Raw genomic sequence first — 19491 nt, 5'->3', positions numbered from 1 at the left:
CTCGATGACTGTTAATATGCTGGGGTTGTAGCCCTCCGGGGGGTGTTGCACTGGTGTATTTTTGATGAGGATATCCTCGCCGCTTTGGCCACTTGCTAGAGTATCCAACATGCTCTAAGGCTGTGGGTTGGTATGGTGTCCGACGGTGCATCTATTTTGCATGGCCAATCGAGCCATCATTCCAGAACGGTTCTGCGCCCCGTGGTGTGCTTAAATTTCTTTACTATTCGATCTCGTGCATCACGAGGATGTATCCTTTTTGTCCGGATAAAGGGTTGAGTGGGAACCGGTGGTTCCCAGAGAGCTGCCTGAGTTTTCCATGCGCTTTCCATTGCGCAGTACTTTTGCACGATGGTTACCAAGTCAGCGAAGTGTAATACACGACGGCGATTAATGGCAATGAGGAGTCCTTCGTCCGTGCAATTATTGCAGAATGCTAAGATCGTGTCTTCGTCACGATAATCTTTAATCTTGTCTTTGCCAAGGAGGAATCTAGCCCAAAGGTGATGGAGTGTTTCCTGAGACTACTGCCATATGTGCGTGAGATCGCGTCTATCTAGGTAGGTGGGTGGCTTTAAATCCGAACCTTGACCCGATTTGGAATCCGGAGTCTGAAGAACTCCCGAACTTAATAGCTCGGGCTCTGGGATATTAACCGATTTTTCAGGCCCGTCGTCCAATTCTAGGTTCGGAGGGCGGGCTATGTCCTTTCGAAGGCAGGTGTCCGACTCTTCGGAGATCCGAACCCTGTTCGCCCTCAATATGGAGGAAGAGTTGCCGTTTTTATCCTCGACTACCGCTATCTGGTGGGTGATCGGCGGAGATTTAATTTCTCTCCGGTCGGGTTTAAGCTCGATCCGATCATAGTCCGTGGAGACCCCCAGGGCGGCAATGCGATCTAGGAGCTCGTTCAAAGACGATAGCTCAGCCGGATCCATCTGCTTAGAGTATTCGGAACTAACACGGAGGTGGTTTTCGATGACCCGAGAAGTCATCGTTGGCTTAACGGCCGCAGGGGCGGTCATAGTGAAGCCGCCCAGCCGGAGGGTTTGGCCCGAGGTCAGGGCACCTCCTGCGATGATACTATCCTTAATGACAAGGCAAGCCATCAACCCTATCTTCAACGTCACAGCGGAACTCTCAATGAAAGCACCAATGTCGGTGTCAAAACCGGCAGATCTCGGGTAGGGGGTACCGAACTATGCGTCTAAGGTTGATGGTAATAGGAGACGGGGGACACAATGTTTACCCAGGTTCGGGCCCTCTCTATGGAGGTAATACCCTACTTCCTGCTTGATTGATCTTGATGAATATGAGTATTACAAGAGTTGATCTACCTCGAGGTCGTAGTGGCTAAAACCCTAAAAGTCTAGCATGTATGACTATGAGTATGAATCTCTGCCTCTATGGACTAAGCCCTCCGGTTTATATAGACACCAGAGGGAACTAGGGTTGTACAAAGTCGGTTATAGAGAAAGGAATCTTCACATTAGGACTCCAAGCTTTCCTTCCATGCCAAGGAGAGTCCCATCCAGACACGGGTGAGAGTCTTCGGTCTTGTATCTTCACAGCCCGTCAGTCCGTCCCATGTCCAATAGGTCGAACGCCCGAGGACCCCTTAATCCTGGACTCCCTCACCCGTTCCCGTGCGCGCGCCCCCCTCAGCGGGATGGGACGCTCTAGTCGACCGCTACCTCTCAGCGGCACCAGTTGTCGTCCTCCCATGCCCCGCCCATCGATCGCGCGACGACATGATGTTTCATTTACAAGTGAAGAACATTTTGTGCTGCCTTGAAGACTTCAACAACGGCATCCCGGAGGACGACAATGACAACGACGGCGCGGCACGCCGCCTCCGCCGCCGCCGGAAATAGTTTTTTGGGGTTTAATACTGTATCTCAAATTCTCGATCATATGAATATAAATTCGCAGTGTGACTGAATGAAAGATATGGTTTGAACAAACTTGCGTTTTTCTCTCTTAATGTATAGACTTATCAAACTATTTTCATTCGAAGAAACGTCAATGGTTTTCAAATATAAAACACTCATCGCAAACGTTTTAGTTAGAACACATGTATGCAAACCGACAGCTTCCCAGGAAGCCAAGGGAAAATGTGCCGAGCAGGATTTCTGCATCCCTTCAATGCAAACGGTTGTTTTACATGACCTGTGTGCAACCACGTACAAACAATTGGGTAAGATTTGCATATCTGTCATTTTGGGTATGTTGCCATTTCTCAAACTGGAAAGATTGACATTTGTTTATCTAGTAACATTGCAATTTGTCAACCTTTTAACACTGTGATTTGTCAAAATATGCAGCTATAAATCACTAGCACTATCTAATTTTTGCAACTAAAATCACTAGCACTGTTCATATGGACACCACTAGCAGGCGTGAGTTCATGGAAGCATATGCAAATGTACCATTGATTACATACAACAAGTCATCAACCCACAATGACAACGAGGATACACATTGGAATATAGATAATTTCCAACATAACATTCTAGTAAAGTTTTTCTCACACAACAAATAACAAAGCGATGAAATGAACTTCAACTCAACCACTCGTCGGCATTGGAAACACTTGCTTTGAACCAGAAGTGATTCTCTGGGAAGGGCTAGCTACTGTCAATCTCGAGACCAAAGCAGGGCGGATCATCGAGGCTGAAGCGGCCTATGTCAGCACCCATATTGGGACGGTAGGGAAGCATAGTAATGTCTGAGGTATAGATACAATTGCTTCTCATCTAAAAGGCAAAAACTCAATTCATCACAACAATATAGAGAGGGGAAAACACCATATGATCCGACTATATTTACAAATCCCGTGATACATCAAGATCGTGACATCTCAATAACACGAAAGAGAGAGAGAAAGAGAGAAAAAGAGAGAGAGAGAGAGAGAGAGAGAGAGAGAGAGAGATTAAACACGTAGCTACTGGTACAAACCCCCAGCCCCGAGGGTGGACTACTCCCTCCTCATCGTGGTGGCCACCGGGATGATGAAGATGGCCACCGGAGATGATTCCCCCCTTCGGCAAGGTGCTAGAACATGGTGTAGATTGGTTTTCGGTGGCTACAAAGCCTGCGGCGGCGAAACTTCTCATCTAGGTTAACCCTAAGGGTTTTCGGAATATTTGTGAATTTATAGGGTAAAAAGGGGTGCTAGAGGCCACCGAGGTGGGCACAACCCACCAGGGCGCGCCTGGGCCCCCAGGCATGTCCTGGTGGGTTGTGCCCCCCTCGGGGCACCCCCCAGGTGCTGCTCTGGCGCATCCTGGGTGTTCTGATCCATAAAAATCTCCAAAAAGTTTCACGGTGTTTGGAATCCATTTGATATTGATTTCCTGCGATGTAAAAAACAAGCAAAAATCAGCAACTGGCACTGGGCACTGGGTCAATAGGTTAGTCGCAAAAATGATCTAAAGTTGCTATAAAATGATTGTAAAACATCCAAGAATGATAATATAACAGAATGAATACTCCATAAAATATAGATAAGTTGGAGATGTATCAATCACACGGGCAATTTTACCCAGGTTCGGACCGCCGCGAGGCATAAAACCCTACTCCTTCTTTGGTGGATTATTGGAGGATTGTGGTGGAGACCCAGCGCTCTAGCCCGGCAGGGTTGCCTCGGGGCGAGAGCAACTACGCGCGTATGAGTGTACAAGGGTTCGAATCCTTTCTATGGTTGCCATGGCCCTCCTTTTATAGATGGGGGGTCACCACAATGGCAAATCAGTCATTGTGCACTGATTAGATAGAAAACATTGCTATCATACCAAACTCTGCAGGGAGGACAGAGCGCTTTAAATGTGTCACTTAGTGTCACATCGTGGCGTGCCTGGCAAGCCTTGCCGGGCCGCTCTGCCACCTTCTCGCATGTCTGCTTGAGACGTCTCTAGACGGGTGTCATTCAGAGGTGATTTCCTCTGAAAGTGGCTGCCATGTGTCAAATAGCAACCACTTAGTCACTTGGGGGCTTGACACCTCACCGATCGGTGCCGGGCAAGCCTGTCATGGCAGCCTCGAGACTTGTCTTCTCGGCAACCTCGACCTTGCCATGCTCGCGTGCCAGGCAAGGGAGGTTTTGCTTAGTAGTGCCTTGCATCTTTGGCTTGTCTTGGTCTTCTTGATCCGCTCTCTGATTCCCCAAAGAGCTTATCTCTTCTGCTTGATCTGGTCTCGGACGTTGGAACCTTGCTCTTAGGCCTATGCACGGTCTAGGCAACAGAACTAGGGTTTGTTGCACCGACAGAAGTGCTGCCTCGAGCCACGCATCAGGTTCTCATGTTTATGACCGGCCGCGACCGTTCACCAAAAGTTTTCAGTTGAAGGCACTGCGTATAGTTGAGCGGCTGGCCTTCACGGTCAGTGCGACTGCGCGTGCAGGCCGGATACCCTTTAAAGGCTTGGCTAGAAAATATTATTTCAAATACATAGGAGGAACTCGCCTACAAGCCGAAGGCTGCGATATGTGGAGTCTACGAGAAGCCGGCGTTGGAGGCTAGTTTAGGGGCTACTAAGGGAGTCCTGGACTGTGGGGTCCTTAGGATGCCAACCTATCTCACATGGGTCGGACAACTGGGCTACACTATGACTGCTGGTGGACCGAACTATGGAGCGGTATTGTATCCGGACGGGAGATCTTTTGTGCCTTGGTGTGTACTCCAAGTCAAGATGGAAGATTCGGCACGATTATTCCCTCGATGTAACCGACTATGTGCAAACCCTAATACCCCCGGTGTCTATATAAACTGGGGGGTCTAGTTTGTAGAGGCTAAGAGAATATTCCTAATCCTACCTGCCTAGGTTTTGGTTCATCTAATCTCGTGGTAGATCGACTCTGTAATCCTCATATACACAAGCAATGTAATCAAGTAGGACGTTGGGTTTTACCTCTTAAAGAGGGCCCGAACCTGGGTAAATACTGTGTCCTGCATCCCTTGTTCCCCATTGATCCAAGCTCCATAGTTTGGGTTCTCAAAAAAAAGATCCATAGTTCGGGACCCCTACCCGAGATCTGCCGGTTTTGACACCGACATGGTCTTTCTACCATTCTAACATGCATAGAAACTAAGAAGCACAACAATCACAAATAAACATATATTGTGAAATAGGCTCCATCATGGACGTCCTTCCATGGCAGCTCCAACTCAAATGACCAGGTCGGTACTCCATCTTATTCGCCACGCAGGGATGCCAAAGCCTCGAACTTCATCAAGTACTACAAATAGTAATGAATTTTATAGAGAATCACCAGTCGACACACATGTCGTTATACATTATAATGACAACACTTTCTCTCCTGCCGACTGACAAAACATGACGCGCAGGCCATGTATAATTTACACACATGCATCACATACACATGATACTTACTATTCACATCAAACCTGCAAAACAAAGTTATGCATAGAATATACGGTTTTGAGTGATCGTGTACAAAATACATGGCGCTACTCATACGTTTTCAGAAATCACAGATCACATTTGTACTCCGATCACGCTGAATTTTCCGATCTGACCAATCTCATTGGTCATCACGAATCCAATTCAGGTTAGGATTCACTGTTAGCCCCGATGGCGGAAACCGAATGGTAGGGGTAGGTTGTGTCACGACCTCATCGATTCCAATTGACAGAAATCATAGCATCAACGATCCCCAAGTGCAATTGATCTCATCAACTGTGCACATAGCCGATCTCATAAACGACAATAGATCTCATCTGTCGTCTCTACATATCAAATATGCATCCGATCTGAATCCAAATCCTATAGCAGAGCCTCTGATATCCTTGTTGGGTCCTATGCTAGGTGCATTGTCTGCAGTATAAAATCTTCCTATGCGCAGATCAACCAGGAACATGCTACGGGAATGGATCATGGATCGTTACCACTAGACGTGCAGTGTCGTGCAGCGGAAGTAGAGTTGGGGCAGAGCGTCCAGAGTCGTCTTCTCCTCATCCGATCTCCCTTGAACATTCGGTCGTCGACTCCCACATATAGGTTCATCGGAGGGGCACAAGTGCACCGCCTCTAATGGTATCCGCGCCTGCAACACATGTGAAGCCCTAGTGACAGCGGCGAAGCGATCGACTGAATGAGTGTGCCGCACCTCCACTATATATAGGCATCCGTCGCAGGCTCTATACTTGGCCCTCGAATGGACCCTAAAGCCCAAAGTCTGTTCGGCCTGGATCCGAATCCAAGTAGGATCACATATGACTCATGGACTCGTATCCAACCTCACTGGTTCATTTCATTAAGTGTGCAACCCCTTATGTTCAAGTCATCTTGGTCGCACGTCGGATCACCTCTGACCTGCTCGACTGGTAGCGGCCTCTAGCTAGGCGTGCCAACCACCAAGTAGACAATGAAGCCGGTTGGCAAAACTTCACAACATGTCACACTTCTGTTCCGTTTGCCACACGATATATGTTATTAGGCTCAAGGTGAGTCTGTCATCCTTGTGCTAGCCCGCCCTCTTTCTCGTTCTAGTGATGCTGATCACGAACCGGATTATCTCATAATCCTTATCGCGTGGTCATGCTTATCTTGGTCGGATCACACGAGTGGACCAGAGTATATCTCTCCGGATCGGGAAGGCAAATCTCGTCTTGCTCGACCATGTCTTACGGCATGGGTCTAGTACAACGATACGTTCTATGTCCTAAGACCTGAGCTAGCGCAAATACCCGTGATGATGACATACCTGCTTTGAGCCTTATAGCGGGTCTCATAATGGGTCTGTCCAACTCGGACCTTATCTCGACTCGGATTCGACATCGAATCCGACTAGATCCTTTCGAGTCCATATTATCCGGTTAGCATCCAAGGTTTCATGGCCAACGAGACCGAACTATCCACCATGTCATTTGCTAATCTAGTCGGCTAGGTGTCCACACAGCCCTTTTGACTAGGGACCTTTTAGGACAATCATCATACAATGCATAGTCCCACAAACAAATCAAGTGCTTGCTGATATACATTATTGACAATATCCAAGGATTATCTTTATTTATAAACACATAGAAAATATCATCATACATACATGATTGCCTCTAGGACATATCTCCAGTAGGCCGTATATGGTCACAATTCTAGTGACAAATTTGGGTTTGTCGGTAAAGACACGATATTGCGTGACGGAGGAAGTGATGCCGTCAAGGTTTTATTTTTTATGGCGATGCTTCAATGACGATTGGGGTAACGGCGGAAAACGGCACCCGACCATTTTCTGTTATGAAATTAAAACAATTTAACATGACACAAGAAAAACGTCACAAAATAGCTGAGATTTTGTAGTGGAACTCTATCTCGAATTGAAGTAGTTTTATACTATTACTCCACATGAACGACGTAACTAGGTGAAGCTGTATCGTTACTTGCCTGTCGGTATGTTTCGAGAGGATACTTGTTCGCAGCTTGATAATTTGACAAAATAGGCCAAAAAGTAATGTGCTCTGTCCGAATCATTCGCTTTCTTCAGAGTTATGATAATCTTCAACCCAAGGAAGGGACTGACCAATCTTCAGAGTTTCCGAATGATTTGTTCTTACAAGACAACAAGACTGAACCTGGTGTTAGAAAGTAAATTAACTGACAGCGCCACACTACGGCGCACACAAAGTCAGGTGAGAGGTGACGAAGACCATCAGAATTAAGCATAAAAACTTGGTGCATGCCAAAATACAACAAAGATAAAACAGACTAGATTATTATCTGATAGTGGGTATTGGGTCTACGACTAGTGAGATCCACGTGACGTCTTCTGGATTAAAGACCAAGTATTGCATCATTTTGTAGGTGAAATGCTTCGAAGCAGAGTATATATGTTTTTGTTCTACTCAACCAATCACCAGCTGTGCACAAAGATTCCAATGTGTTGAAAATTGTTTCTTCAGGAGCTTCATTAGAACTAGATTGATGTCTAGAAAATACATGTATTTATGCGGCTTTTATCCATGTTTGTCATCTGAAAAATCCTATTTGTTTATATTGCTAAAATCCTGTAAACTGATAGGCGCCGGCGCGCCGGCCCAAATTTGAGCAGGTCACACCACAACCATACGATATAGCTGTAGGCAGCCATTCGATCTGTCACTTGTGTCGTCTTGTTCCTTCCCCCTTTAATTATTTCTTTCTTCCCCCAAGCGCCGGCGCACCAGGGCCACACCAACATCGTGAATCCCCTTCCCGCCCCGCCCCCCGACATCACCCAATGCTGATGACCTTGTCTCAAAAAAAAAACCCAATGCTGATGACCTTGCCAGCTTGCCGCTGCTCGCCATTATCGATCCCGAACAGCCGCAGTTCCAGGGCACCCCCATGGTTGCAACAAAATATCCCAGCGCCATCAGAAGGTTTCCTGCTGTCGGTTGCAGCAAATTCACAATACCGTCGCCACCGCAAAAAAGATCTAAAAAAGCAACAAAATCCTCAGTGTTCGGTTGAAGCAAAAACATTATAAGTTTCCAGCAAAAAAGGACATCGGTGCCAGCAAAATCAATCTCAGCAGGAGAACTTCAGTGGTCGATTGTAGCCAAAAAAAATTGCTAGTTCTAGCAAAAAATAAATGCCGGTTCTAGCAAAAATAACAGCAGGGAGACTCCCATTGATTCGATTGTTGCAAACAAAGAAAATGATTGTAGCAAAAAGAATTACTAGTTCCAGCAAAAAAACACTTGTTCCAGCAAAGCCCAATCCGGCAATCCAGATCACCTGTTGCACCTCGTCATCGCCGCCCCCTCCATTAGCTTGTACTACACGGTTGCAGCTCGTCGTCGGGTGCGTCGCGGTATGCAGCTCGACCAACGGGCGATTGCAGCTCCTGGAACCGCCCTTTGTAGCTAGTTATCTGGCGGCCGTCACTGGATGCAGCTCGACCATGCCTTGATTGTAGCTCCGCTAGCCAGGGGTTGCAGCTCCCCATCTCGCCGGCTGCATTACGTACTGGCACCATCGCAGCTTGCGGCCTGCTGTGCCACCCCTCCGCCTCTCACTATCTTGGTGTAGGCCAGCTCCCCTCCACCTCCCACTCTCGCAACTCTACCCGGCCCCCTCAAAAACCAGCTCGTGGACGCCTGGTATGGAACTAGAGCACGACAGCTCAAGTCGGACGGTGGATGGACTTTTCTGGTGAGATGTGTTCGTGATGAGGAAGAAGATGCTGGAAGAAAGGGAGTAGATAGATAAGGAGGGGAAGGAATAAAAAACTGATGGGAGGTAGTGCTAGTTGGGTCACGGGGACGTGTGGCTAGCGTGGCCCCACGCACTTGCGTCGCTAGCGAGCCGCGACCGGCCGAGCATTCAGCCGGCGCGCCCGCCCCAAACGTTAACCTTTCAGCAAACTCATACTGAAGTGCTCTTGTGCGATAATTTTATTATGTGTGAAATTTTGCACAAAAAAGTTATGTGTGAAATTTTAGCATTATTTGCAGTAAACTCAACATTTTTGTGCAATTAGGTGTGAAATTATGTACACTATATTGCATCCTTGGCACAAGTGAACACATGCACGTACTGACCAGTGTCAAAACAACTCTATATGTGTGGTGGGGAGCCAATAATGGAAAATATCCTGTGGAGCTTAGGCTTAGGTGCACCTCCTTATCTAGCCATTCATCTATGTATCGCGATTCGCGCAAGAACTTTTCTCTTTCTTGTTTCTTTCAAATAAAACAACATATGAACTTTAAACTTTGTAGCACAAGAAAACATTCTAATTAGAATGTGGGAAAAAACTTTCATATTTTTTAGTGCATCATAAGTACTAAAAATAACATTTTTTAAATAAAGAAAATCTCATTTTGTATATTTATGTCGGTCAAAAAAATCTATAAGTTTTTTCTCTCATTGAAAATTTCACACTGTAAGTTAGTTGTTTAGCACGGATCTCAAAGCTATATTGAATGGTATAGATATAAGGTGTCCATGAGCCTAAGCTCTAGAAATCCGCGTCCATAAATGGCAATAATCCAGAGTCGGAGTGGAGTTAGTAGTCGGAACAGGTCTACCGCAAAAAAAAAAGGTAGCTGAACAAAGTTATCTGCTCCTGATTTGTCATGTGGAGCCAAGGATTTGATAGAGTGGAGTGGCCCCGACGGAACAGGCTCTAAGAGTCAGTTGACCTACGACGCTTACATTATGAAGCAATGCAGCTCCGTGTACGGGCGTTGAGCCAGTCCTGTAAGAATTTTTCTATATAAACACCACTGACAGGAGCAAAGCTGTAAGCAAGTTCTTACTGATTTCCAGCAGGAACAATATATGGAGTATTTGCTTTCAATACTTGCTTATGCCGCCCTCTTCTTCCTTGTCCTAGCCGTGTTCCGACGCATCTGCCGGCGCCGTGCGCCGGCGCGGGTGATCCCTCAGCCGATCATCGAGATCAGCGATGCTGCCGTCACCAGGCGCGCACTGGTTGAGTACGCCGACGCTTTCTCCAACCGCCCAATGTCCATGTTCCGCATCCCTATCGTCAAAGGTCACCGCCGCCGACGGAGCGACAACATAATCTCCGTGCCATACGGCCCGCTCTGGCGCACCCTGCGGTGCAACCTCGCCGCGGAGACCATCCACCCCACGCGCTACGCTTCCTATGCGCCGCTGCGACGGGCGGCCATCGACGACATCGTCGCTAGCGTCCAGTCAGCCGCAAGCAAGGGCAGGGCGGTGGTCGTCCGCGACGGCCTCTATGCCGCCGTGTTCTCCATGATTGCACGCATGTGCTTTGGAGACGGCCTGGTCGACGAGGCCGACGTGCGGGCCATGCAGTGCGAGTTCCGGGAGTTCATCCTCGCCGCCGTGGAATCCACCTCCACGTGCGAGTCTAAGCTCTTGGGCTACTGGAGGCGACGGCAAAGAGATCCTATCGCCTTGCGCCACCGGCTGGCCGAGCTTTTCCTCCCTCTCATCGAGGAGGCACGGCGGCAGTCTTCACAATTTTGCGACGGCAAGGCCCGTTCATACGTCGATTCGCTCATCCATCTCCGCGTTCCAGACGAGGACGACGACATTGACGAGCATCTCCGCCGAGCCCTCACGGAAGATGAGATGGTGAGCCTCGTGTTAGAATTCCTCGGCGCCGGCACGGAGACCGTCGTGGCTTGCGTCGAGTGGACCCTCGCGCACCTAGTCACCCGGCCGGAGATCCAGAACAAACTGCGTCGCGAGGCCATCATCAACATCAAGTACGACGGTGACAACAAGTATCCCTCCGAGGACGAGGAGAGAGAAATACTCCACCGCGGCATGGCGCCGTACCTCCACGCCGTGGTGCTGGAGAGCCTCCGCATGCACCCGCCAACGCCGTTCGTCATGCGCGACATCCGCGCCGAGGGAGGAGTGGTCGGCCAAACGGCCATGCCGGCCGGCGGTTTGCGCGTGCACTTCGTCTTGGGGGACATCGGGAGGGACCCCAAGACATGGACGGATCCCGACGAGTTCCGGCCGGAGAGGTTCCTTGCCGGAGGAGAGGGAGAGGCCGTTGGGCCTCTGCCGGGGCCCAAGGAGATCAAGATGATGCCGTTCGGCGCAGGGCGGAGGTACTGCCCAGGCATGGCTCTGGGGATGCTCAATGTCAAGTGCTTGCTGGCAGCGCTGGTGCGCGAGTTCGAGTGGAGCGAGGGAAATTGTGGCGTCGACCTCACGGAGCTCGACGGGTTCTTCAAGGCGATGAAGAAGCCACTTCGTGCTCGTGTCACGCCTCACACGTGCATGCATCACGTGTAATCAGGTAGTTTGCTTAACTCGCTAAATAATCTGCATGAACGGGGCACACGCGGGTTGTACGCCCCTGCTATTTTTCTTTCGGATATGTTCATGCGCAATGCCATGAGTATGTTGTATGTTTGTTGTCCCCGCCTAACTATGGTTCTCCAAAAATGGACATATGTTTTTATATTTTTTTATAAAGTATTTACGAGTTTGTCAAGTTTTTTAAAAATTGGATTGCCTAAATACTACTCCCATCCCTCCGTTTCAAATTGTAAGATGTTCTAACTTTTCTCTAAATCAAATGTATATAGACGTGTTTTAATGTATTTGTTCATTCGTTTCAGTCCATATGTAGTTTAATTAAGATATTCAATACGTCTTATAATTCATAGCAGAGGTGATATTTATGATGGCACATGCCACTACGGAACTGGGATATTCGAGGTTGCCATTCAAACTTGACGAATTCGATCTCAGCCAGTAGCATTGGCGAAGATATTAGTTACATGCCCACATGCATGACGTCGCGAGTTGCCATCGTCGTCAGGCCCTTCCCAGTGCTCCAAGGTGTACCGATGCTAAGGGTGCCACATAGGCAAAAAAAAGTGACGTGATAGAGCAATTAAAGAGGTGAAAGAGCATTACGGTGACCTTGGAAGGAAACGATGATAAGCGTGTGGACCTATGCAAAATGACTATCAACCAATGCATGAAAATGTTTTGGTGTTAAAATATTAAATGAGGGAGGCTGAGCTATAAAATATAAGCACCAATGCATTGGGGCGAGTAGTTGCTAAACTTTTTAATGCATTTAGCACACCACCTTAGCATCAATGCATTGGAAGAGGCCTCAACTTTCACTCATTCCCTTGTCTATGGACCCACTACTTCGACCACCAACCGCACCGATGAAGACATACTTTTGACTGTTCCTGCTAATGCGGGACCCACCGTTCACGGGAAGACACAAATATAATTTCCTTTTTGCTCGATTCGCACGACGCGTGACTAGTGCATGCAGGTGCCCCCGAGATGGTGTGCAGATAGGATGGACGGTTGGGAGGCGTTGGTGGATGAGTGGTGCTCTCCCAATGGCTAGCCATCCACAACAAGACCAGGGATAAGCGTGCCCAAATGCAAGGTGTGCCACACCATTAAGGGAGTAGTAGTGGTAGTGTAGTAGTAGTAGTAGTGGTATTAGTAGTAGTAGTAGTAGTAGTAGGAGTAGTAGTAGTAGTAGTAGTAGTAGTAGTAGTAGTAGTAGTAGTAGTAGTAGTAGCAGCAGCAGTAGCAGTAGCAGCAGTAGTAGCAGTAGCAGTAGCAGCAGCAGTAGCAGCAGTAGCAGTAGCAGCAGCAGTAGCAGTAGCAGTAGCAGTAGCAGTAGCAGTAGCAGTAGCAGTAGGAGTAGTAGTAGTAGTAGTAGTAGTAGTAGTAGTAGTAGTAGCAGCAGCAGCAGCAGCAGCAGCAGCAGCAGCAGCAGCAGCAGCAGCAGGAGCAGCAGCAGCAGCAGCAGCAGCAGCAGCAGGAGCAGCAGGAGCAGCAGCAGCAGCAGCAGCAGCAGCAGGAGCAGCAGCAGTAGCAGCAGTAGCAGCAGTAGCAGCAGCAGCAGGAGTCCGTTTGTAAAAGATACCAATTGAACCAACTAGGCCAATGATCCTACGAGCCACATGAATAAAAGATATTATGATATGAGCAAAGGAGTGTTCTAAAGAAACTAGAGAGGCTCCCCATGATTTGTGCACACATAAGAATATTTGAATTTGGAAACAAAGTGCACAAAATAGGATCATAGCTCCCCCAAAATCAATAGAAACTTACAACAAGTGCAAGTGAGCATATAGGAAACTAAGCCTAGTACATGTAATAAACACATGGTTGAGCAATAAGTGAAAGAGGCAACTTAAGAATGGGCTCAACCAAAATGATGTGTGTGAGTCAAGGCAATGTACTTGAGAAGCCTAATGTACGGATGATCATTAAGCATCAATAAAGTCTTGAAAGATTGAGGCAACACAGTGCAAGGCCTATCATTCCCACACACAACAAGCAAATGGGTTCACAAGCTTACTAATAAGCATATAGAGAACCTATGCTTGTGACAACCCGCGGTGAAGATAGAAGATGAAAGACGCGTCAAGACGAGGGATGCCAATTAAGATGGCAAAAACCTCGTAAAGAAAAGCATGAGGAAAATAATGTTCACCACACAAGAGCGCATCAAGATGCAACGATAGAAGACACGCACTCAAGGCAAAAGCTTTCACGGAGCCACCAAAGAAATAACATAAGAAAGACAAGGTGGACGTGAAAGAAAGGATATCATCTAGAGATGTAATTTCTCTCAAGTGTATATGGTTCTAGGTAGACTAGATCATGATGATATATATCTACAAAGAAGGATGTACACCCGAAATAGTTACAACACGAAGGAACAAGATATCCAAAAGGAAGTCATACATATACTAATAAGATATTTGCTTGGAAGCATATCACATGGCTAGATATGGTCTTATAGTATATAAATGAATTCCTACCACACACCCATCAAAGACATCACAACTAGCAACAAGACATCATTGTTAGGATGCTTTGAGAAAGGAAACAAGTATCACAAGAAAGAATGGATAACATGCCATGATACAACCTACACAAGGTTGATGCAAGAAATGAGTGCATGAAGTATATGAAGATGCTTGTTACCGAGATAACATTGGAAGGATGTAGTAGATACCAATTGAAGGTACAAAGTAGTTCATTGATCATCCTAGCTTGACTCCAATAAGCACATGGTGACAACACCTTCCTTGTGAGTGAGCCGAGCATCCAATGCATCTCCACTTGTTCCTAGAACAATAACACAAACAAAATGGTACCCAAACTCATTGGGACCAAAGAGTTAGAGAACCAACAACACATAGGACAAACTCCACATAAATATGTGCATATAGATATGAAAATGAATTTCATGCACATCTCATCCAATTTGAGACTTGGTGGAGTTCCCCCTATATATTGGGTCAAAGAAAGAAAACATGCCAAAGAAACTACAAGAAGTAAATATGCATGCTCAAGACTTTCAAGAACCGAGACCAAAAGACAAAGAAATACCAAGCGAAGAAAAGATACCAAATGAATAAATCATCACTTGGAGGATATCCATAAAAGATACATCAAGGAATGAGATATCCATTGATACACTCAAAAAGAAAGATGTCAAACTCCCAAAAGAGAGAATGGTTCCAAACAAACCAAGCCCTCTACAAAGTTTCATGATGGCACAAAGCACCAAAAAGAAATGGCTTGCCTTCCACAAACACACACTTGATAAGGATCACAAGATGAGTGTTTTATAGAGAATAGGATAGCTCCCCCAAGACTAGTGCATTATAGAGAATTTGCATTTGAATACAAAATGCACGAGGTGGGATCACCACTTTCACTATATCTAGAAAACAGTAGACAAGGTCAAGAAATTAATAAGATCCACAAGTGGTATGGAATACAATGGGAGTTTACACAATCCTAGGCAAGAGATAAAGAAAATAAAAGCAAAGGCCAATGTAAAGATGATCAATAATTTCTACCACACATAAGTGAGTACCAAATTGTCAAAAGACAAGAAGTATTTGGAAATAATTCCCGGTGGTAGATAACAAGGATATCCGACATCATCTTCACACCAAACAAAAAGCAAATTGCAACTTGTAGAGCTAACATGCCACCTAGGAACAAGATAATTTACAATATCAACACTAGGTGACAATATCTCAAATGTACACATTTTCTAGGCTAGTAATATACACATAGCATATTACTCCCCCATAATGTGATACCAATTAAGGATAAACAAGAGGCAAATAAAAGGATCCAACAAGATAATTAATGGACTATTTAGAATTTGAATTTCTCATGAGAAGACATACCACATAGTGACTAGAGATAATCTTGAAATATCAATACTAGATGGTATTACTCATGTACACACATTTATAGCATTGTGAGGTGCACAAAGCACATCACTCCCCCATAATGGGATATTCCATTAATCTCTCACAAGAGCCAACTAAGAAATAAACAAGATGCGAAAAGGCTCAACACACAACACACACGTACATGATGTGCAAACCAACATACACATACTTGATTTCTCAAGATAAGCAAATTGGAAGCACAACATATACAAGCACATGCAAGGTACAAAACCACAACATGCTAAGGGGCAAGTAACTTTCAAGTAAACAATTTAAGCACGAGTTACCGCAAGGAGGAACACTGGATATAAGATAGAAACTTGATAACACGAATTACTTGGCTTGAGACAAAAAGAATGATGAAGTCCCCTTAATTCTTCATAATGTAGCCAAGTCTCCAAAGACCTCCAACAACACCTATTGATCAAGTATGAGCTAGTTGGTCCCCAACCAAGTTGGGTCCTAAGAGGTTAGTCACAATAGGCTTGGCTACCCAAATGGTTCTTTGCTTCAAACCACTTTGAGTACCAACAAACTTGGCAACCACATTGCCAACTTTATCCTTCCCAAGAGAATAGACATCATCAATAATAATTGGGTTGGATAAGTTACCACTAGTGCATGAAGAAGCAAGGTGACCTTTCTCGCGACATAGGTAGCAACTTCTACTCTTCACTTTCTTCTCACTTGATTTCTCAACTTGAGAAGCATAAACTTGAGTCTTCTTGGGAAGAGGCTTTTCTTCAACTTGAGGTTGAGAATGAGAGTGAAATTGTGGCTGCTTCCCTTGTTGCTTGTCACTAATGGGCTTCTTCTTCAATGGGCAAGATCTAACATGATGCCCTTCTACTTTGCACTTGAAGCAAACAATCTTGGCCGAATTCTTGACTTGTTCTTGGCCCTTCTTTTTGTTCACCTTGGACTTCTTCTTCTTGTTGGAGTTGAATCTAAGTCCACCTTTGTCATTGGGGGATTTTTGCACACTCAAGATATTGTTGAGTGTGAATTTCCCTTCATGACTCTTTTCCAAGTCTTTCTTCAAAAAAGTGACTTGGGCCTTGAGCTCTTTGATTTCCTCTACATGGTTAGTACCAACACAAGTACTAGAGGAAGTATAAGCTTCATCGTTAGAGCAACATGGCAAGGAAAGCAATTCATCACAAGATGTACCAATGTTATGCATGGATGAATCGCGAGGACTGGCACAAGGCAATATAGCATTTTGACCAAAAGTAGTGCTAGTATCCACATGAGGCTCACTAGATGTTACCTTAGCAAGCATGGCCTCATGAGCTATCTTTAGCACATTATGGGATACTAGAAGATCATCATGAGAGCTTGTGAGGTTTACATGATTTTCTTCCAACATCCCGTAATTGCTAGATAGCAACTCAAGTTGAGCCCTTAGCTCAACATTCTCCTTTAATATGGATGCCTCACAAGAGATAGAGTTAGTAGCACAAGCATCATCATTAGCAATAAGAGGAGAACACAACTTGGCAAGCTCTTTTGAATATGAAGCTTTAAGTTGAGCATGAGACTCGGTGAGTTTGATGAGCTCACCCTTGATGACCCTTGAGCCATTTTCGAGGTGCTCAAAATCCTCAAGGAGTCTAGCATGAGCAACTTCAAGCTTAGCATTTTTAGTTTTGAAATCATTGGCCACCTCGAGTGCTCTATCATGAGATTCATTTATTCTAGATAATTCTAGAGCAAAGGTCTCCTCAAGAGATTCGGATGTGGTTTGTTCATGTTTAAGAGCTTGAGATAGCTCCGCGATCTCATTTGCGTAATCACGCTCATGAGCTTGCATTTTCTCAATGGCGACCTCATGCTCCTCTAGATGAGATTCCAACTCCTCAATGTATTTCTTGCCTTCAATGGCAAGAGACATGATTTCCATGAAGTTGGAACGAGCAAGTTTATTTTTGTGAAGAGCTTTAAAAATCATTTCCCCTTAGTTTTTAAGGAGGCAACATTATCATTCTCTTCATCATAATCAACATCATCATCACTCTTGCCATCATCACAAGATATATTGGGATTCAAAGTGGGAGATACCTTTGAAGCCTTGGCCATAAGGCAAAATGCAATAGATGATGATGAAGGATCCGTTGAAGCACCATTCAAGACCACATCTTGTTCCATGGGGTGTTGGGTTTCCTCTACATTGTTAGCACAACAATTCGAGGACATATATGCATTTTTATCATGGCAACAAGACATAGTAAACATATCATCATGGGATTTAGTCAAGCAATGTCTACATGATATGCAAGGACTATCAACACAAGCATGTGAAACATTTGGAGTGCTCGAAGTGTTAAAGCCCAAAGAAGGAGCATTGCAATAAGATAGTGATGAAGGATCATCCACAATAAACATACTATCATCATTGCAATGACCAACACTACTCACCATATCATTACCTTGTGGCAAGCCACATGTAGGTGAAGTAGAAGAAGTTGAGAAGACTATACAGCCGGATGTGGAGGGAGAACAATCATCCCCACAAAACTTGGACACGCCATATTTATCTTGAAGCTTTGTCCACAACTCATGAGCATCCCGGAACGGCATGAGTTGAAATATAACCACATTTCTCAAAGCATCGAAAAGCACATTAGAAGCTTGAGCATTGAGATAAGAGTTTTTCTCATCCTCTAGAGATAATCTTTGAGGATCCTTTGGAGGAGAAAAACCAATATCTACAATTCCCTCTAAATTTGGGTCCATGACCCTAAAGAGATTAAGCATGCGAATTACCCAAACATCAAAATTTGTGCCATCGAAACTAAGAGTGTGAGAGAATCCTAATCCCCTAGTCGACATCTTTACTCTCTAAGCGGTTAAGCCTAACAAAGAGAGACGAGGCTCTGATACTAATTGAAAGATCGTGGATGTCGCCTAGAGGGGGGGTGAATAGGCGCTTTAAAATAATTACGGTTTAGGCTTGAACAAATGCGGAATAAACCTAGCGGTTAATTTGTCAAGTACAAAACCTACAACAACTAGGCTCACCTATGTGCACCAAAAACTTATGCTAAGCAAGCTAAACTACTAGGTGATAGCAAGATATATGATAAGAAACAATATGGCTATCACAAAGTAAAGTGCATAAGTAAAGAGCTCGGGTAAGAGATAACCGAGGCACGCGGAGACGACGATGTATCCCGAAGTTCACACCCTTGAGGATGCTAATCTCCGTTTGGAGCGGTGTGGAGGCACAATGCTCCCCAAGAAGCCACCAGGGCCACCGTAATCTCCTCACGCCCTCGCACAATGCAAGATGCCATGATTCCACTAAGGGACCCTTGAGGGCGGTCACCGAACCCGTACAAATGGCAACCCTTGGGGGCGGTCACCGAACCCGTACACTTTGGCAACCCTTGGGGGCGGTAACCGGTACCCGTCAAATTGCTCGGGGCGATCTCCACGACCTAATTGGAGACCCCGACGCTTGCCCGGAGCTTTACACCACAATGATTAAGCTCCTAACAACACCAACCGTCTAGGGCGCCAAGGCACCCAAGAGGAACAAGCTCTAGGGTGCCCAAATACCCAAGAGTAATAAGCTTCTCAAACTTCACTTCCACGTATCACCGTGGAGAACTCAAACCGATGCACCAAATACAATGGTAAGGGCACACAGAGTGCCCAAGTCCTTCTCTCTCAAATCCCACCGAAGCAACTAATGCTAGGGAGGAAAATGAGAGGAAGAACAAGAAGGAGAACACCAAGAACTCCAAGATCTAGATCCAAGGGGTTGCCCTCACAAAGAGGAGAA

The 19491-nt window shown here is 45.8% G+C and overlaps 1 protein-coding gene and 1 long non-coding RNA gene across 2 annotated transcripts; one reads left to right on the top strand and one right to left on the bottom strand.

The window, feature by feature from the left end:
• Window positions 1-7003: 7003 nt before the first annotated feature.
• Window positions 7004-9610, bottom strand: LOC125514574. The gene is made up of 2 exons (XR_007286524.1): window positions 8737-9610; window positions 7004-8434 (listed from the first exon to the last, which is right to left on the bottom strand). It is a non-coding gene; the product is annotated as an uncharacterized LOC125514574 (long non-coding RNA).
• Window positions 9611-10015: 405 nt separating this feature from the next.
• Window positions 10016-11927, top strand: LOC125515386 (cytochrome P450 89A2-like). The gene has a single exon (XM_048680851.1). It carries the CDS (start codon window positions 10285-10287, stop codon window positions 11746-11748), a length of 1464 nt encoding a protein of 487 aa, XP_048536808.1. The 5' UTR covers window positions 10016-10284; the 3' UTR covers window positions 11749-11927.
• The last annotated feature ends 7564 nt before the right edge of the window (window positions 11928-19491 follow it).

This window comes from Triticum urartu, chromosome 6 (genome assembly GCF_003073215.2).
Source record: "Triticum urartu cultivar G1812 chromosome 6, Tu2.1, whole genome shotgun sequence".
Taxonomy (NCBI): Eukaryota; Viridiplantae; Streptophyta; class Magnoliopsida; order Poales; family Poaceae; genus Triticum; species Triticum urartu.
Note: the sequence above shows the minus strand (reverse complement) of the source record. Positions and strands in the feature narration are given on the sequence as shown.

Excerpts from the sequence above, each read along its gene's own strand:
- LOC125515386 (XM_048680851.1), top strand. The coding sequence starts at position 10,285 with ATGGAGTATTTGCTTTCAATACTTGCTTATGCCGCCCTCTTCTTCCTT.